The 21,068-nt window shown below is 45.1% G+C and overlaps 1 protein-coding gene across 2 annotated transcripts in view; it reads left to right on the top strand.

Moving 5' to 3' along the window:
- Positions 1-1,790: 1,790 nt before the first annotated feature.
- The window catches only part of ZNF704 (zinc finger protein 704), an 80,494-nt gene continuing 61,216 nt past the window's right edge, over positions 1,791-21,068 (top strand). Inside the window, exons 1-2 of one of the 2 annotated variants that reach the window (XM_084306686.1) lie at positions 1,791-1,859; positions 18,065-18,312. In XM_084306686.1, coding sequence (XP_084162812.1) covers positions 18,086-18,312 — 227 coding nt within the window. In that variant the 5' untranslated portion in view covers positions 1,791-1,859; positions 18,065-18,085. Of the gene's footprint in view, positions 1,860-2,030; positions 2,325-18,064; positions 18,313-21,068 lie in introns of those variants that run through there. The other variant, XM_084306685.1, reaches the window with a different exon arrangement.

Raw genomic sequence — 21,068 nt, 5'->3', positions numbered from 1 at the left:
TCCTGGGGAGAAGAGGTGGTGTGCTGGAGGATGGAGCAGCTCTGCAGAGAAACGCCCCTCTGGCAGGCGAGCGGGCAGGCCTGGGGGGTCTCACGTGTCCCTAAGACCTTTCCGAGCCTCTTTTCCCCCTCCTACCACCACGTTCCCAAAACTTTTAAGAACGATTGTCACTGAACTGCCGGCTGAAAGCCCGGTTGTTGGTTAACAACCCCTGCTCCTGTGCTCACCCACCCAAACGGAGCGAGGGGCGGCCAGGCGGGTCCAGAGTGAACCCGACCAAAGGTCTGAGGGCAAGGTTCAGCTGAAGGCTGAGCTGCAGGGCTGCCCTGAAGTGAGGGGCGTGCTTGTGCCAGCCCAGCTGTACTTTATCAGCACTACTTTCTACACAAGATCCTGTGATCTCCGTGCTATTATTTTGGGGTGTTCATGCTAGCATATATAATCCAATTCTGTGAAATTGGATTTATCATTGCTAAATTTTATTCTGCTTTTGCTACATTTAAGACACAGACTTCTGAAAACCTCAGTGAAGTCTCTCAGGATTCACCTTGGTATGTGACAGGTAGGAATGTGACATTCAGTAGCAGGGTTTTAATTTAGATACCTGTGAGTGCAGGCCACTATGCAAGATCACAATTAGATTGAGGTGGTATTCAAGTGATTGGAGGATATTTGAAATAATTTGAAACCTACGAGTTATTTCAATGGTTCTGTTTCTAGGTATCTGTGCCTTTGAGGTATGAGTATGACGGAACTGGGAATGCCATTTAAATTCAGGGTGGAATTCATGTTTAAGACAAACCTGGAGCATAAAGTTTTTCACACAGTCAACATAGAGCTAAAACGACAGAGTTCATCCCTTTTTTTCCCTACAAATCTAACCTTTATGCGACATCACCGTCACAAAACCACGTCTGCTCCACCAAGGGATCCTCACCAGTGCTGGCAGCAGAGGCGTTGTGAGGTGGTCAGGGCTGACGTGGCATAGCTGATAGAAGCCGTGGTGAGACGTCTGGAAGTGCCACCTCATGACGTGTGAAGAAATACTGCTGAAGAACCAGATACCCTACAATTTGCCAGTGATTGTGTTAGGATCATGTCCAGAAACAAGCTGTCCCTGGAAACCTGGAAAGAATGAATGAAAGCAGCTGATCTGTGGGGCTGGGTGGAGAAAATCGAAACACCTTCCCTAGTTAGACCTGAAAAGTAACTTCATTGTTTCTTTAGGAATGGTTACGCTGTTAGCTATAATTTCCCGCATGGCAAGCACCGCGTGTTGTATCCCACGGTGAATAAAAATCATTACACGTGATGGGCACATTTGGCACATGGGCATTTCTCTGAAGCTGAACGTGGCGGGGGGGACAGGTACTGACCTCTGGATATGGAGTTAGTGAGGTTTGCTTGCAGATGGAAAATCACGTATGTATGGCTCAGAAATGACGTGTAAATGAAGGCTCGAAACTTACTTTGAGAGGAAATGTTAAAAAAAAAAAAAAAAAAAAAACAAGTAACAAGCCTAAGGGTGACTAAAATCCTCAGGGGTGATATCGCTGGCCGGCCCGCTTCAGAAGCAAGCTTCTCATCTTGCAGAAGGGAAAAAATAAATAAATAAATAGAAGAAAATGCTGCTGCTGCTTTTTTTTTTTCTTTTTCCTCCAAAAGTTGTATTTTTGCAGCAGCCCGACACCCCCCCGGCCGGGAGGCCTCCTCCGGCGGGCCCGGGCCCGGCGGCTGCGGAGAGGAGGAGGAGGAGGAGGAGGAGGAGGAGGGGAGGGGGGGGTCGGCGGTGCCGGTGCCGCACCCCTCGGCCTCCGCCTCGCCCTCGCCGCGGCCGGGCCCGGCGCGGAGCGGAGCAGGTGGGCGGCGGCGGGGAGGCCGGAGGAGGAGGAGGAGGAGGAGGAGGAGGAGGGAGGGGAGCAAGGAGGGAGGGAGCGAGCAGGTGGGCGAGCGGCGGGGCGGACACCGGGCCCCCCCCCGCCCCTCCATGGCCGCCGCCGCCCCCCGGTGAGCGCCGCCGCCCCTGGGGCTGGGGCTGGGGCTGGGGCTCGGTGTTGCCGGGCGGAGGCGGGATGCAGGCGCGGCGCCTGGCCAAGCGCCCCAGCGTGGGCAGCCGGCGGCTGGGCTCCTGCGGGCCCCCCAAGGCCGAGAGCGGCTGGAGGCCGGCCCGCAGGGAGGGCTCGGCCGCGGCGGTGGAGGAGGAGGACGAGGACGAGGACGCGGCGGCGGTGGTGGAGGTGGACGAGGAAGAGGAGGACGAGGAAGGCGGCGGCGGTGGCGGCGCCGCCTCGGGCAGCCCCCCCCTCCGCGGCAAGGGCCCCAAGGTGCGTCCCGGGCGGCGGCGGCGGGGCCCTGGGGCCGGGTTTGGGGCTCCGGGGGCGGCTCGGCACCGCCCGGCCCCTGCTCAACAAGTCCCGGACAAAGCGGCCGGGGCCCCGGGGGCCCCACCCGGGGGGTCCCGCAGCGGGTGCCGGGGTCCCGCGGGCACGGCCGTGGTGGGCGAGGGGTGAGCGTGGAGAATAAACGCGCCCCGGAGTTGTAGCGGTGCCCCTCGGGCTCTGCTGGTTGTGGTGTTTGTTTGGGTGTGCAAGCCGTGTGGTGACTCTTGCTGAACAGGAGGCGAGGAGAGGCCGTGCAGCGGAGCCGTGCAGCGGAGCCACGGGACCTTTGGATCGCGCCCCGCGTCCGCAGGGAGAAAGCAAAGCGGAGAGGGGAAGCGGCGGCAGCACCGGCTGGCCCCGGACAGCTTGGCTTCAGCAAGTTCGAGGCGGCAGCGCCAAGGCGAGCCCAGCCCAGCTTGGCCACCGGGCTCTCGGTGCCGCTGCCCGGCGTGCTGGGCTGCCAGACACGCTGTCTGACGCGTGGTCGTGGCCCAGGTGTCCGAGCCGTGCTGCCGCAGCTCCCCGCGGTGCTGGTGCTTGGGCACCGGGCATCAGCAGAGGTTTGGATGGAGGCAGCCCCAGCAGCGAGGGCAAAGGGCCTCCGGTCAGCCCGGCAGGGTGAAACAGCGCTCAGCATGGTGACAGCCCGCACGAGGGCTCCCAGAGGGTGCCCTTCTCTTCATCAACCCTCAGCACGCTGTCAGCGTAGGTCAGGTACAGCGTACAAGTTGAGGTGGCTGTTACTTTTTTTTTTTTTTTTTTTTTTACTAAAGTCTGTGTGTGCATATGAGAACATCACCCCTGCAGGTGGTTTCACCCCTGGAAAGTAAATCTGCCTCGTAGATGAGGTCACAGGAGCAGCGTGTGTTATGTGTAATAAACCCTCAAGCCCTCCACAGCACTGTGGTTCAGCAAGTAGGTGCAGGTATTTACTGCGTCTGCAAGGATATTTCTAATAACTGTATCTTTATCTGTTTCTATATCTTGTGACCCACTCTGTTTTTGCTTTCGGTGTTTACACTTTTAAGTACTATAAACTTGGAAAAATACTGCAATTTAATAATTTAAAGAAATTAAACTGTTTGATTTTGGTACATCTCTTTAGGGACTGATGGTGTGGGAGTGCATAAAGCTCAATCTAGGGGTTCTTTCAGGCAGGTTTAAAGGAATTAAGTGGGAAAAGCAGGCGTGCAGGGCACTGACCACAGAACTGCGAGAGGATAATAGGCCTGTGCCCGTGGTGAGTTAAACTGGACCCCAGACAGACAGAGAGCTGGTGTGTGGTCGGGAGCATTTCCACCCCAGGAGCTAAGTGAGCTGGATGGGGATCTGCTGTGGAGGTGGGACGTGGATTGTGATGGCATCTCCGGAACAGGAGATGTCCCAAAGAACTTTGGAACTCAATCAGAGTCGAAAGTGAGGTCGTTTGGGCCCTTTTCTTGCAGTATGTTCTTCTCAAAGCCTGAGAATTTGGTCCAGTAGTCAAAACAAACAGCACCCACGCCACCAGTTGTGTTTTCTCCAGTGGGAAGAAGTCCCCTGTGTGGTTGCACCATGGCGGTCAGTTCCTGACCACCACTTTAAAGCGTGGGGAGAGATAGGAAGAAGTACTTTCCAGGGACAAAGCTCACATCTCCAATTTCAGAAGTTTTGGAAAGAGAGAATAAATAGGGAGGGAGCGAGGGAGTGCTTCAGTTTGTCACTGTGGCCACACCGTTACGCGAGAGGTGGAGGCTGGACACTGAAGAGCACACGTTTTTTCCCCTCTCCTTTTCCCCTGCTGTTCCAACCTGATGTTGCACATAGCTAGGGAAAACTTTGGTGCCTGTAAAGCCTTGCTCAGAGCTCCTGGGATCTCTGATACTGTCAGATGTGCCCATTCGTATGTATTGGAAAAACAAGTAGTGCTGAGGTGCTGGTTGTACCAACTCATTTCACGTGTGAAACTCTTCTGGTCTAACCCACAGTTTCTGCTTTGGCTGCATCTAGATTTACAGCCATTTGAAATCAGACGAGAAAGAAAAATAGCATAATTACCAATGCTTTGTCTCGTAGCATGGATTAATTTGCAGTCCTGTTCATTTCATCTTTTATATGGAGTTTCGGTGAATCCCAGCGGAATGCTTCCTGCTGATACTCCCGCTGCATCACAACCTGCGTAATTAGTAAGACGGTGCTTTATTTTGTATGCTCATGGCAGTTTCACAAGTTCTTGTTTTTCCAAGCTTGAGTTGGAAAAGTGGTGGTCTGATGAGAAATCCTTCGGTGAGCAGCCCCCCTGCACTGTGCCCCGCATGCTTCTTGGATGCTACGTGCTGTGTAGAGACCCCGAAGCAGTGTGCCTGGGTTGGTTCGGACACCATGAACAGCTGAATCTGTGCTCTGCTGGGCCTGCTTCATGCTGTGGGCACTGCTCTTTGTGGCGATACGAGAGGAAGTGGTGGACGGGCTCTGTCAGCCCCCAGCCAGCCCCGCTGCAACCACCGGAGCGCTGGGATTGAGGATTTGGGCTGGTATCACAAGTCTGTGTTTGTTAACTTGCCAAAGCGTCACCGTATTTTCTCTGCTGTTAACATGGTAAAGGGCTTAGTGGCTTCTGCTCAGCCCACCTGCATCACCTCCAGTTCTGTGTCCAGGCTCAAACTATGGAAACAGGGCATTTTGAACGCGTCCTGCTGCGGGGCTGCTCCTGCTCCTCCAGCATTATGTTTCCATGGGCTGTGCCCTTTGCCTTGCCATAAGCACCTGTAAAATCATTCATTCTAGGCGTTGGGCTTGTGTGCGAGTACTTTAGTACTTCAGAAGGACGAATTGGAGTTGTTGCCCAAATACGCAGCTCCCAGAATGTGACGCTGCAGGCTGGATAACCGAGATTTCACTTCTTGCACACTGAGGTGCCCTCAGTTTGTCCCACCTTGCGATGTGGAAATTGCAGCAAGTGCAAAGTGCAGAGCACGGACAAGGCGCTGATAAAGGGTCTAAGTGCGGATGGCAGCTGTTGGTAGCAAACTAGATTAATCCAGTAAAAAGTACACTTTTGGTCATACTTTTTTTTTTTTGATGGAGACGTACATCCAATATGTGTAATGTAGAAGAATCTTCAGACTCTGTCTGGAAGCAATTAGTTGCCTCTAATTTGTTGCTCTGTTTCGCTTGGTTGAGCTCTTAGCTCCTTTTCTCTGCGTTCTTTCTAAAGCCAGGTATTAATTTGTTGTCATCCTTTAAATCAAATTTCAGATTTACTGTTGGAATGGATTATAGTCACGCCTCAGGCAAAACAAACTTAATTTTTGCTTGATTAGTAAAGTGCTGTTGAATTTAGCTTTTGTATGTCCTTACAACTATATTTTAACTGGCAATTTGCAAAGTGCAGAATTCAGCAAATACCAGATCCGCTTCGTGGTGGGGAGATATCAAGAACGCTTTAGGAACTTGCCTACTAAGGGTAAACTGAAAAGTGCTCTCTCAGACTAGTAATGATAGTAACTATGAGTATTTTTAGAAGTGTGCCTATAACATAGACCTGGTGTTGTGGTCTGGGAGCAGGACCCTGTTACACTGGGCTGTGTGGGGACCCAGAGCAAGCATAGTGCTGCTCTACCTGCTTCTGTTAAGCTGAAGTGTGACATGAGGGAGAACAAATGGATGCTGATGGACTGTGGCAGCCCAGGAAGTTAAGACAATGTACAGCTATTCACATCAGCAGCTTAGCCGTGGTTTTGCAAGAAGGTAAACATCATTTTTATCTTTCCAACTGCGTTCAGTTATCGACCTCGAGTGGAAACCTGGCGAGTGAAGTTGGTCTGGAAACTGCCCAAGTAAAGTTTTATTCCTTATTAAAAATAATAATAAAAAAAAAAGTTTGTACATAGTATGGCTTAGTGGAGGTGGAGGTGGGGGTGGTGAGATCGTAAGATTTTTTTTTTTTCCTGAATCTCCCATAATAAAGAATGAATGAGAGTAATTTGCTGGGGGGTTTTGATGTGGCTTATTTTTTTGTTGTTGGTTGGACACGGACCAAGGGTAACTACTCTGGCCTTACAAGGAGCTGTATTAGAAAACTGTAATTATGGGAGACTAAGGAGGTGTAGCGGAGCTGCTAGCAGGTTGGATCCCTGCTTGCTGGATTGGTTTCACGCCGGCTGAGCTCGGCTCAGAGCAATTCTGTAGCTGCCCTTCATATGCGGTCTGTATCAGAGGGCAGGTGTGTGCTGCTCCGTCCTTTTCCCTTTGAAAACTCCACACAGGAAAAGGGCTTTTCATGGTCTGGCCATCGATCCATGTGATCGAAGGCTCCCCACTGTTCGAGCAGGATCTCTATCCTTCTGAGAGTACTGTAGAGATCTGAAGGGACTGGGACAATAAACCCATGCCCCAAACTATGCAGCCTGGCCTATCAAAGCGGGGTTTTGCTGCTCGGGCAGTCAGGAGCATGCTGGTCCTGGCTGGTGTCCACTCTGCAAATCCTGCTGCGGATTGAGCAATGATGGGTTTATTTATTTTTTCTCAGAGTAAGAGTGCCCGTTGGCTTTCCCATCATTACCCTTGAGTATTTGTAATGCTTTCAAGTGATTTATTGAAGAATTTATTCCTAAAAATAGCCAGCAGCTTGGCCATTCCTATTGCTCGAGGTCAGCCAAAAGAGTACAGAAGGATGGTAGGCAAAGAGAGAGACTGTAATTAGTGTTTCTGTTTATTTGTCAAGATTGAACAGGAAGTACAGAGTGAACGAAAAGCGGGCATTAACTTGTGTGGTGTTCAGCTCAGATGTCGTGGAGCAGTGTTGGTGATGTGGGAGCCCAGTGCCACCTGCCCTGACCAGCAGCCCTCCCACTTTCACTGCTCTGGAGACTGGCCAGGCTCCCCAATCTGAAATGAGAGCCGCGGTGACGTTCGCCTCATTGTGTTAAGAAGTACGTGTGTGGGTGGTATTTGTTGTCTGACAACAAAACTAACGAAGACAGGAAACTGAACAGCTCCTGTTGCCTGAACTTTGGATAAAAATACAGATCTTTTTATTATGGATTTCACAAAAGATAAAGAGTCGAACTTCCGTAAAATCCTGACCCAGCTGAAGTTGATGGAAAACTGCCTTTAGTTTAAGCAGATTTGGCATTTCAGCCCAATTACCTAACCACAGGTGTGCATCCACTGGCCTCCTAAAAACCTTTCTGCAGCAGTCCATTCATCTTTAAGTACTGCTTCAGACTACAGGAGGCAGCTGCCATCACTGGGCACAGAACCAGAGAAGGTAAAACACCTCGGTGATTAGATACCGAAGTGAGAAATAACATAGCTCATCATTTTACCATCTTGAACGTGTTTTTTAATGCAGTGGATAAAAGGTTACTTGGACTTTAGGTAGACATTGCAATTATGATGAGCGGTTTCAAGATTGGATGGTTACTTAGAAAATTTTCTGCTTCAGCAGAAGTGGCTAATGCATCCATCGTTCTGACATAGAGAACAATTTGTGTGATAACTTTATATAGGTTAGACTTTGTAAATTTGGTGAGATAAACATTTGGGCCAACATGATCTTTTGTACATCCATGCCTATGCCTTTGAAATGGCCAGAAGAACTGTGTTTAAATTGAACATTTTGGATCCCATATTTCTTAACAAGTCTCTTTTTTATGTAATTATGAGTAATGTAAGTACTGTATGAGGCAAAAATCTGAAACAACTTTTTTACTACTGTAAAACACTTCTAAAGAGAGCACCGTGGTGCAGATCTTGCTGCTCATACTGCCTGGGTGAGTGGTGGCTCCTCAGCGCCTCGTGGTTCACAGGGCTGCGGGAGGTGGCGCAGAGCTGTGTGGAAAAAGGAAAGTTAATAAGGGTAAAATTGTAGTTGCCAAGGGTTTAGAGCGATCTTTTTCTTCAAAATTCATGGCCAGTGGTGTTGTAGGCAGGTGTCCTTCCTTTGGCAGGGCGGGAGGAGAGCAGCTTGTTCTGCCGGCCTTCTTCTTCCCCCTGCTCCCTCAGTGGGAGCAGCAGCTCTTGGGCCCTGCTGCCCGGAAAGCCAGGTAAAACTGGGTGCTGCTTGAGGAGCTGTGGTGAGCTGATTGGTTTCATTAGCACAACAAGGGGTAAAGCATCCCCTTCCCATCTTTCCTTTGTTTCTTCCCTCCCAGCAGTGCACTGGTGGCCTTGGGGCAGGCTTTGGTGGGCTGCCATAACTCACCCAAACAGAGGGAAACGAGTGCAGTGAAGAGCCTGTAGGCTTCTGGTGGGGACAGTGGCTCAGGCAAGGGCTTGCCAAATATCTTTATGTTCCTTTATGAGGAAAAGGAAAGCAAGAGAAGGGAGCGGGTCTTCTCTCTTTGAGGACAGCATCTGCTTGACTGGGTGGGCTGTGTGTAGGATTTGGGGCTTGGTTGTTCTTCAGGCTCTTGGTGAAGGCTCTTCTCCTGTCAGACATGTTGTGTCCATCTGGTTTGCCAGGGGCTGGTTTCTGGAGTGGCTGAGGAAGTAAGGGTCACTTTTTGCCTCTGCGTGTTTCTGCTAGTGCTGTTCCTTTGCCTCCAGGGATAATGCGATGAAACTCTGTGATACCGCTTCTCTGCGTAGTCAGGCCCCAAAATAAACTCCGCTGTTGGCGCCTCTCCCACTCAGCGGGAAAACTGGCAATGTTTTTGTCTGGAGCCAAACATAGCTTTGGGAGAACCTGTAAACTGGTGGCAGTGCTCCTTACGTGTTGATCTCCTCTGGAGGAGCAGGCTTTCTGCTTCCTGGCTGGAGCTGAGCTAGAGGAGACAAGGACGTGTCCGTAGCACTGAGGTAGTATCTCCTCCACAGATAAGCACCAACCCTTGAAGCTTTTGTCCACAGTATCTGTTTCATTCAGAAATTGGATACATCTGAAATCCCATCATAAATAATCATAATAATTAGGAAAAAAACCCCTTTTTTCCCCAAAGATGCTTAGGCAAATGGATTAAACATTCACACCCTTTTAAGGGATCTGTGATCTCCAGTCTCTCGTCTTGGCTGGCTGCTTCCAAACTCAGGCAATAGCTTCTGACCTTAGAAGATTTACACCTCTCTGTACCTTATTTGCAAGAGATTTTGCAAAGGAGGCTAATCTGTCCTCTCACTCACACTCACTCTCCGTCTCAGTCCAGGCAGAGAAGAGCTTTCAGATGCAGATGAACCAGGCTGGCCTGAGAAGCCAGTGAGGCAGCCTTCCCAAAATCTTTCTGCTAAGTGTGGAAAGTTCCTCCCTGCCTCTCAGATGCTTTGATTTTGGGAGCTCTGCTTGCTTAATCCTGAACGAGGGTATCAAAGAAGCGGTGGTATTTCTCCTTCCTGCTTTGAATCACTTTCTTACTTGTCCCAAACCGCTGGAAAATGGAAAGAGAAGCGGAGCTTCTCGCACACCTTCAGCAGTGGCCTTGAAATACTTGAAATCAAGGATTAATGTAGATTCCTTAATTGAAATGTCTTATTTACACATGAAATTTGGCAAATACTCCTTACAGAGTCCGTACCCAAGGCTCTATTAAACTACTTGGAGCTAAAGCTGTAGTGTACAACTTAATGTAGACAGAACCAAAACCAGGGTCAGCAGAGACACCGGATACTTGTCTGTTAGCTTCTAAGACCCTCTTTACATCTGCTACGGTAGAAAAAATTCATTGTTTCAGGAGAAATTGATGTCCACAGGAAAAATACATGTGGCTTTCACAGAATGCTCACAAATGTTCACAGAAACTACCTTGGTGTGAGGTTTCAAACCTTCAGCCACTGCGATAGGAACGCCTGATTTGATGGCACTCAGTAATTACAGCTTGCGATTACAGCTAGCCCCGTAATAGAAAGGAGAGAGAAAAAGCTTGTAGCTTAATGAATTTGTTCTCTACCATGTTAACACACTCATTTTTAGCTCCCATTTTTTCAAGCTTTCCCAGGGATGGACGGACAGACCCAGGTGCACCCTATTCTTCTCTCCTCTCCTGCTCCATGACCAGCCCGGTGGCACGTTGTCAGTCCCTCTCCTGTCTGGTGTCCGGGGGCAGAAAGCACGTAATGTCTCGCAGGGACCTCCGACTCGCAGAGCCAGGCACGTATGCCACCTCGGGGAAACGTGATAATTGGCTTAGTTAATTTTAAACTCGCCATTTGGGAAACCAATAATTGGGAAAGCAATTATGGCTTCCCATTCTGGGCCAACCAAGCCCTTTTTAATTTGCGTCCGGTGGAAAGCCGAGTGTTTGACGGTGAGCGGGCTTAGCAGAGCTTAACGTGCAGTAACAGGATTGCTGAGTGAAAAATGAACCTGTCCTGCAAATACAGTCCTCTCCTTTCCTTCTGCGCAAGGCATTCCAAAGCAGCTTCTTAATTTTTAGGTGTCTAGAGGCAAATTGCTTCTCCTTGTTTTGTTTAAGAAAACAAAGATGGGACTCAAGAGCCTCTGCTGAGATCCTTCCAAGAACTTCTGTGTGCGGTGGCTGTCTTCCAGAGAGGTCCAGGCTGGAAAGAGCCTCAATCCATTTGACCCTAGTAATCCACTTGTGTTCGTAGAATATCCAAAATACCGAGCACTGAGGGTTTGTGCTTGTTTGTTTCAGATTTAAACATTGCAAACAAATTGTGAAGACACACGCACTCGATAGTTGGTATTAATACTTGGTGATTGTTATTAATTGGTGTGTGAGTAACTTAGAAGTGATGTCGTGTGTACTTTTCTGTAAGAAATTTATGGCCCCATTTAGAATGGGAGAGGAAGCTGCCAAATCTTCTCTTTCATGACTTTGTCCCTTTGTTTCTGTGACAGAGGGACAAAAGGCTGTAATGTCTCTGAATTATTTGTTTTTAGAACTGAAAATTGTGTATGGGAAGGGCCATTGATTGCTGGTTGTTCAAGACCAGGTTGGATGAGGCCCTGAGCAACCTGATCTAGTGGGTGGCGTCCCTGCCTATGGCAGGCGGTTCAAACTAGATGGTCTTCGAGGTCCCTTCCAACCCCAACCATTCTGTGATTCTATCTTATTAACACATCTCTATTCAGTTTTAATACTGCTTGTGCTTCCTGTGTCAGTTATTGCTGAATTTCAGACGTTGCAAACTGATGGTTGTTCCCTCAGGGTGAAGGGATAGAAACTTCTTGCTGACTCCAGTTCTTGCTGCCAGTGCCATATTGTGTATCCACACAACATAAATCTCTAGATTCACATTTTAATGTTTAGAAAATACATTCTCATAACACTTTTGTATATTCAGGCAAATGGTGAAGATACAGACTTCATCCTACCCAGGTTGAAACTGAATACTACGGTCATACTGATGTATTGGAAAAAAATACATACAGTGACCTTAAAATGCATTATCTTAGGTATAGTTAGAGAGAAACAGTTTACAAATGCTTGCAGTGATTAGATTGACAAGGTTTATGTGTAATGAGCAATAGCTGGTGAAGCAAGTAATTAAATGCAAAGTATACTCCAAAATGTAATAATACATTGAAATTCAAGGCAGATTATTTCCAAGCATCATTACAAGAAACTGTCTTATCTCTTTGTATTCCTGTATGAATAGAGATTTCTGGTGAAATAGGAGTTCAGTTTGTACAATGTGTTCTTTCCTTCCGGTGAGAAGGCAGTTTGGGGATGACAGAAATGAGATCCTGCTTACATAAAGCACACTGCCAAAGGAACTCCAACTGCAAATAGTGTATGAAATAGTAAGAATAAACCAAAGCTTTTGTCCTTTTGGGGATTTAATTTAAATATTCTTTACTTGTATGATGTTATCTTGATAATAAGTTCAGTGTTTCTCATTGCTGCTTATTCTGTTTTGCTGTGAACTCTACTTCTGATTTCTTTCTTGTACAGAAAAATGAATAGGCTTATCGCTGTCCCTAGAACATAGCCAGCTGTTCAGGCTGTGCCTGAAACTAGGCTTAAAAAAAAAAAAAACAGGAAATAATCTCTTCCTTTGGCTGAAAGTATATCATGTTAAATATATTAATTTCATTATTATTATTACATATGCATTTGCACTTTCTGTTAGTATTGCTAGGCTGAAATACATTGATTCCTCCTTCCTCTCTGCCCTTGAACTGCAAATTTGTTCAGTGGTAGATCAAAAATGGTAAAGCCATGTTTTTAAAAAAAACAAACAGTGACTTGTGGTTTCTTACCAGATGGAAGTTGGCAGTCCCTAACACATATCATCTTTGCATTTATTTCAGGAAGTAGAAGAGACAAAAGTCAGAATGGAAAAATTACCTGTGAAATACAACAGAGTCGTGTGGCAGGTGGGATGGTACTAAGCCATCCAGTGGCTATTGGTGTGTTTACTAGTAAGCTGAGGGGGAGGGTTGATGAAATTAGACCAACTAATTGCATAATAAATCAGGCAGAAATCCAAAATCCTCATCTTGAACTGTGCCTTCTTTAACAGCTATATAGTGTTGATACTGTACGTAAGCCAAGTGCTCACAATTAAGTTAAAATATTTATCTGTCAACAATGGAAATTTATCCAGAATGGGAGCAGAGTGACTGTTGGTGTGTGTTTTGTTTTGTTTTTTAATGAAATCCTTCCTAATTTGGAAAGCAGCCAGGGTGTTTTATTGGGGATCTTGTTTTGAGGTGACAGTGGGGGGGAATCCAATCACGGTGACCTGGAGTTGAAATACTGGAAGTCTGACTTTATGGGTTGAAGGAGAAAAGGAAGTTTGTATGAAAATGGAAGCGTGGCAATGGACTCCCAGGAATATTAAGATAAGATTTTTTTTTTTTTTTAAGCACTGGTTTCCCAAAGCATATTCCTATTGGCATTTTTTTTATAAAGAGTTTTGGATGCAGTCAACTTTTATTTACTCTCCACCCTCATAAAATATATTTTTAATGTGTTTTTTAGAGCTACTTTTGTAGTAAAATGAGCTCTTTTATCTGTTTGGCGGCAACAACAACAAAAAAAAAGAATCCAAAAAAGCATAATGGCACAAATAGGCCATAGCAAGATTATTTAATTTACCCAGGCCTCTGGGATTTGAGCTGTGCAGAGAGGGGACTTGCTTGGACATCTTAGTTCTTCCAGAGTCCCAGCAGACACATGAGGACAAATGAGAGTTAGCTTCTGATTGCTGGGTGCCTGCTCGGCAGCCCACGTGTGTGGCCACATCTTCAGCTGGCATAAATCAGCACTGCTTCACAGAGGTTGGATCATAGAATAATTAGGGTTGGAAAAGACCTCCAGGATCATCTGGTCCAACCATTACCCTACCACCACTGTCACCCACTAAACCATGTCCCTAAGCACCATGTCCAACCTCTCCTTGATCACCCCCAGGGATGGTGACTCCACCACCTCCCTGGGCAACCTGCAACCCAAACCAATGCCTGACTGCTCTTTCTGAAAAGAAATTTCTCTTAATTTCCAACTTGGATGAGCAGTGCTCAGTGCTGGCTGGCCACGTTCTTCTCACTGCATCCCATTGCACTGAGTGCCGTCTGGCCCCTTGTTGGTGAATGAGCTCCTACCTGAAATTAACTAACCTCAGTTTTTAAGCAGCAATACACGAAAAGCGAGGGAAGATGCTAAAAGCCCCATGGGGTTGTACTTGAGGTGACGTGTATACTCTGCTAAACTGAAGTCACTCAGTTTGGTTGTAAATAAAAGATGGGTCTCCTTTTTCTAGTGCTAGTCCTGGTAATCTTTTAGCTGTAATATGGAGTATTATACTACTTTAGTTAAAAATAATGAATCAAGAAAGAACTTAAAAACCTCAACCAAAGTACCATCTTGGCAACTTCATAACAGAAACTAAAACTCTTTCCACTTTGCGTTTAGCAAAGTTTCTGCTCAAAAACCAACGCATAAAAAGCTTCTTTCAGTTTTCATGGGAAGATTACCAAGCTGTCCAGCTGCAGCAGCACCTGCCTCTGGCTTGCTGACCTCGGAGAGGGGGAGAATTGCGGACCGAATGAGGGGAGGAGGCTCTGTGGCCTGCTTCATGTCTCAGAAGAAGTTTGTGGAAATGTTCTTGCTATTTGATGTTGAAAACTTCAAGGGAGAAGGAGTGGGAGGGCCAGCACTTGTTACAAAGCAGCAACAAGAATAAAAGAGCAGGACCCACACTTGTGCAAGTGCCAGAGCGGAGCTGCAGGGAGGAGGCTACAGGTAACATTGAGCTGTCATTTCCATGCATATCAACAGTTTCACATGCCCAGCCACCACAGGAGGGAAGTTGTCAGAAGGAGGTGATGATAACTGCAGATAGAGACAAGGTTAGATTAAAATTTGCAGATTGCTTCTAACTCGTAGTTTTGTACCCGAGCTTCCAAGCAATGTCAGTTGCCTGAGGGCAGGTTGCAAAGCGCTTAGCTGAAAGCGAGCTGAAGGTTACTGATGTCTTGAGGGCAAAAATATGCAATGAATTACATAGAAAAGCAGTTACCCGAGCATAAAATGACTTGTATGAGTGATAATTAGTTGTGTGTATGGAAAAACTCTGCAAGTTCTTATCAGCCATTGATACCGGAGGCAATAAGGTGGCAAGTACTAAGGTATGATGACAAGAAAAGCCAAACCATTAGCAAACAAGGTAATCAGGTGGTTTAACAACTGCTTTGCAGCTAGAGAGAGAAGTGCAAAGTGTCAGAAGTAAGCTGGAATAAGTTGATGGAACTGTGTTAGTGTACAGCTGTCAGTGAGGCTCTATCTGCTTACGCCAGACCTTCCAGTAAGTTTTTGCTGAAACGTGTTGCGGCTTTACAGAACCACCAAAAGCCTTGAAATGGTTACAAGGCTATGAGGGATTCATGGAAAGAAATGTTTCTGGTAAGATATAGCAGAATAGTTAACTTACCTGGAAAGATGCATTAGCAATTGGCAGTGGTATCTCAGAACTGTGAATAATTGTGAAGCAGAACTTGAGGGCAGAGTAGTCCCAATGGTTAATCAATGGATTTACCGAAAAGTGAGGAACTTGATCAGTCAAATTGCTAGTGGCGCTTGGTGTTTCCACATCCACATCTGCTCATGTAGTGGTTGGATTTCTGTAAAAAGCTCAGGTACCACGTAGGCAGGTGTCTCAAGTGGAAGTGATTCTTATAGACACGGATGAGTTAAAGACAAAAACCTGTCTGCAGGGCAGGAGAGAGTTATCAGACAGTGGCTACCGAGTTAAAGTCTTTCTGTTATCACCACCTATTTTTAAAGCAGAAAAGATTCTTTATCTGAAATCACCGTCAAGGGGATGTTTAAAAAGATGTTAATCATTTTTTTCAAGTATCTGTTGAAAACAGAATAAGCATTAGTTTTGGTCTTCTGCCATTTCTGGCCATTTAACCAGTGGACCTGAACTGTTTGGCAGCAGCTCTGCAACCTTCGGAATATTTGCCTCTGTGGTTTTTGTCATTTTTTCACTTTCATATGCTTGGATAGGTCTGGGTATTTATTACAGCATATTGACATATGAAAAACAAACCATTATTTGAATATGTTTGAACTGCATATGAATAATTTTCATATATATATATATATATATATATATGAATAGACAATCTGGTATCACAGTACAAGTATTCTGCTTTTTGCTTTGGACTTTATTTGTCCAACCGCTAAATTAGTCTGAGTCTGCAAGTCTGCAACCTTTTGTGCTCACTAGGTCTGTAAAGTAAACTTACAAATGTGTGACAGTATATTTGCTGACAACGAATAAAATGTAATAGTTCCATATGTTGAAAAAAAAAATCCTTTGATGAAATCATGAATTTATTGGGTAAAAAAATAATCCTGATGAATGGTATGTTCAGTCTGGAATTGGAGGGTAGGTAAGAGGGGAATCTGCCTGTGAGAAGGAAGACAGTGGGATTCACGTTTTTATACATACCTTCATTTGGCTTTGTCTGATGTCTTGGGGCCCGATAGTGGAACCTGGGTGTTCTCAGGCATTTTTTTTCTTTAGTGCCTCACTTCTAAGTTAACTTTGATGCAAATGGAAGGCACCTCAGCATCCGTTAAAATCCTCAGAACAGGACTTAGTGTAAGTCTAAGTCTTCTGAAAATAATCATTAAATCATAATTAAATTTATATTGTTTATGTCTTTGCTTAATTTTGTGTGATCACATGCTGACTGTTTTGTCTTCCAGGCAAATTTTCTTGGTAATGTGTCATCTGTTTGTGTGTGAAGAAGTGTAAAATGACTAATTCTTTCTACTATTTACATTCATAAAGCTACAATTCCAGCTTTGTTCTTGAAGCAACTGCCAAAAGCCCTTCCATGGAAACATGAGAATGAGAGACATTAAATCATCGGTCCTAAGTATTTGTGTGTTAGTGGTGACATACGCTTTGCATAACACAACAAAATTACCTTGACAAGATTGTCTTTCCTATGAATTTAGGATAGCTTGCACCATTGTTATACCTGCTAAGGTCTGAAAGTTATAAATAGATTTGTGGGGAGAATATATTCTTGCTTATGTATAGATGTCAGTATTCATTACATCTGCAGTATTTTTTTTGAACACAATGAAAAGAAGGAGGAGTAAGGTGGGAGAATTTACACAGCTTATTCATGCTGTTGGTACCTGAGGGTAGCACATTCTGGATTTCTCCACTGTAAAGCTCAGCAGTAGTTTACAGGAGTCTAAAAATCCAGGTTGTGGGTCTCAGGGGATGTCTGGGTTTCTCTGGGGCAGTTCATGTGCTTTGGAAGCGCATGTGTTCAAGCCAGGCATTTCTGCTGGCTGTCTTCTGCTGGGGGCCGTCGGCCTTCGGGGCCTTCTCTGGGGCTTCCAGCAAGTAGGTGGTTGAGGCTCCTGATATTAAAAGCACCTAGAAATAATACATGAGCTTCTGGTTAGCCCTGTCATGTCCTCATGTGGTCACACAGGCACGAGGATGTTAGCAGGCTGAGGGGCTCACCCAACATGGCGCAGTGGGCTGTAAGGGCCCGCGAGATGGCCTGCCCCTGTCGAGCTGAGGAAGAGTGGCTGGCCAGGGAGCAGTGTTTCAGAGGAAATTGTACATCCCAGACTTCAGTTTACTCGCTGGCAAGAAAGAGTGGCTTGGTTAAGGCACTCATTTTGTGTATGTGAAGCAGCTGCAGGAGCTGAGGCCACTCCTGTGCGTCTCCATGGTGGTGGAGTTGGCCGGCTCCTCATGGAGGTTCTGCAGGCATCTCCTGCTGCTCTGTGATGCCCAGCAGATGATTTGTGTTGTGGCAACTTAACTCTGCTCACGGAGAAATCCTCATTTACAAAAATAGCTGCTAACAGTATCCTGTATGTGACTGTCGGAAGCTTCTTCATTGCTTGGTTGCCTTTTAGAAAGCCATCTGTATAAACCCTGACGTCTTTACTAGGATTTTAAGGGGAGGGTGGCTAGGATTTCTTTTGGATAGTTACACAACGCAAATGGACATACCGGAAATATAAGTTGTACGTACCATGGTTTACAGTATTTAAATTTAAATACCTGTTTCTATTTAGCAATCAGAGGTAACTGATTGCTTTATGAAGTGGCCAAGAACTGCTTGTTTTCTTGGGCTGTCTTCAACACTGCTTAGAAATTAAAGCAATTTCAGAATTTATGAAGGACAAAGAAGTGGTGTTCTATGATTCAGAGAGCTAATTAGAAGTAAATGCCTGTGGGTATTGGGCTTTTTGCCCCCCACTTTTTAGGAGAATTAGAGGAAAATTTAATAATTGTTTTTAATTTTGCAGGCAGCCAGCATCAAGCGTGAAATGACCTTCCCTGCATTTCAACAGGAGGATGTAAAAAGTGACATCAGTCAAAAACTGCCAGACCAACAGTTTCTCCTGTTCACCACAAAGGAGGAAGATTTAAAAACAGCAGAGACCAAAAAACTGAGCAGAGTTCATGAGTATGAAAAGGAAAACACTCGTTCTGTTTGTCTTCTTGAACAGAAGCGCAAGGTTGTTTCTTCAAATATTGATGTGCCTCCAGCAAGGTAGGGAAAGTTGTTTTTTGTTTCTAATTTTTTTTCCTACTGGGATATTGAAGGCAAGTTTGACAAGTGGTACTATGAACTATTAAGACTACTAGTACTCATTTACAAGCAGTCCAAGGTTGATAGCAACTCCTCTCCTTGAAAGATGTGCTGCAAGTTTTACAATAGTAGTGGGAGCTGAGACTTTCTGCAATGTAGGACTTTGTATTGCTTTTGCAATGGTTTTGCTTTTATCATGTGCTGCAACTGAAGTACCCCCAGAAGGGGACGTGCCTTAACAGGAGGAGATTGTTGACCCAGCTTCAGCATTGCCTGATAAGTAATCTTCTAAATGAGACTTAGAATCAGCTTCTGGCAGTGTTATTTTTTGATACCTACAGCCAGCTTATACCCATGGGAATGTGCAATGCCTTATTCGGGATAGTGAGGTTGTAGTATGTTATTTTCTTTTACATCCTTCTGTAGGGGTAGAGCTGGGTCATGACATGGTCTATGAAATGAATTAATAGAATAAAGTGGCATAGAGAAATTGAATCCCTACAAAGTAGGGATTGGGGGATTTTGGTATTGCTTTTTAATTTTTTATTCCTTGAGGAACTATTGTAAATGCATGTATTTTTTTGACTTCAGCACTACCGTCCGGGCAGTTACACTTTTAATTATAAACTATTTATAGGGAAATATTTTGAGAAAAAAATATTTGTTCTTTAAGACATGATGTATATCACAGCAAGAAATTCAAGATTTATTTATGTATTTTTATTTCTTTCTGACGTTTAAGTAGAATGATAGTAAGAGAAGGGGAAACTGAGAATTGCATCCTAGGTAATGATTTAAAGAGAAGGGGCTAGAAAATAGCCTAGAACCTTGAACTTTGGGGGAAGATTTCTCTGTTTTCAGAGGGAAGGGGAATGATTCCTCTAGACAAGTGCTGAAAATGAGTGTAAAGGAAACATCCAGTAAAGCTGCAGATTCTCATGTAACAGTGGTGAAAAACTGACAACAAATTGGGTGTTCTGTCTTGCAAGATGACAAATGCATGGGAGACTTTTTTGTTGTTTGTGATTACATGTTGGCATCAGTCTTATCTGCAAAGATACTTTTTTTTTTTTAACCTGCCTGGAAAATTCACTTGCACAAAATGTTCAGTGAAATTTCTTCCGTGTTTATTGTCTATAATGTCACTTAAAAATTTAGTAGTCAAACTGTATGTTTTGTTGGTTTTTTTTTTTTTTTGGTTTGTTTGCTTTCTAAAAGCCAACATAGAGCATCTGGTTTTGCCATGTCACCCAGAACAGGATCATCATTTTCCTTTGGCTCTCATAGATGACAGTTGTGAAAACCACAAAGTTCACAAGCATCTTGTTAGTTTTTGTTTTTTTTTTTCTTTTTTTTTTTTTTTCTCCAGACACCTACCTAGTAAAAAGCTATGCATTTAAAAAGTCAAAAATTTTAGGGTACTTAATATTTTCACCCATAATCAACCTTGTAATGACTGACTGCCCTTTTCATTCATGCCTGCATGTCTCAAAGTAAATCGGATCATCAGAAAATTCAGGTTGGAAGGGGGCTGCAGGAAGTCACCTGGTCCAACTTCCTTCTCAAATTTATGTTAGCATTCCCATTTTACAATTCAAGAAACGAAGGTACAGGCTTTTAAGAGCCTTTTTGTTTAACTTCATGCAGATAATCCAGAGCAGTCAAGTTCCTCTTTTCTGTAACTGCAAGCAAGATCATCCTTCCTCTGAGGGATGGACATTTCTTCCCTGACAGGGTGGAAAAGAGAATGAATAAATGTTTTTAATACGTCATTAGAGCTAATTATGACACTAATTTTGAGCATGGGGTTATAAGATGATAGCAAATGTGTTTGTTTGCAAAGGTTTCTTATGAAATAGTTAATTGTGAACAGATAAATGGTCTTACGTACCTATGAGAAATTTTTTGCATGTTTTCAGGCACGCAGGTCAGGTGCCGTTATTAGCAGATTTAGAAAAGGAGGTAGAAGACAAACCTAAAGTCTAAATTCAAGAGTATGATAAGCATCTTGGTCGCTTGTGCTACTGTTTGGAAGACGAATTTAATGCTCTCTTAGAATTGGAGGTGATTTGTTGGCCTGTTTGTCTAAAATCGACAGGAAGAGCTCTAAAAACCTTTGCTTCGGGAACATGTTAAATATTTGTTGATATAATAAAGGGAATACACAGTCTCTCTTCCTCTTCAAACAGTTCGATCTTTGAAAACCATATTCTCTGGAATATAGAGGTATGTAAGGGCAGGCATTTGAAGTTCTCCTGCCTCTTTCTAAACCCCTTCCATTCTTCTCTCTAGGAGTGTGCTGATGCAGCTGCACATTCGTGTGGTGCCAGGAGTTGGACTCAATGATCCTTATAGGTCCTTTCCAACTTGGGATATTTTATGATTCTATGATTCCCCCAGGTGAATTCCTCCTCCGTTCGCCCCCTGGCAGGGTTGGCTGGGCAGCTTTCCCCCACTGAGCAGAGCGCCCACCTCCCTCTGCAGCTTGCTGATGACCTTAACAGATGACTTGTCCTGTCCAATTGTGGAAGACTATCTTGTGATAATCAGATGATGTTTATGAACGTGTGGGAGAGTTAGAGATCAATCACGGAAGGGATGAGGTTGGAAGGGACCTCTGAAGATCATCTAGTCCGACCCCACATGATCTTCAGTTGCGTTTGCTCTTTGGAACAAACTCAGCTGATGTTTTGAAGTAGAAAAATGCCATGGAAATG

The sequence above is a fragment of the Netta rufina genome (genome assembly GCF_964035555.1).
Source record: "Netta rufina genome assembly, chromosome: 2".
NCBI classification, from domain to species: Eukaryota; Metazoa; Chordata; class Aves; order Anseriformes; family Anatidae; genus Netta; species Netta rufina.
This window is presented reverse-complemented; position numbering and strand designations above follow the sequence as displayed.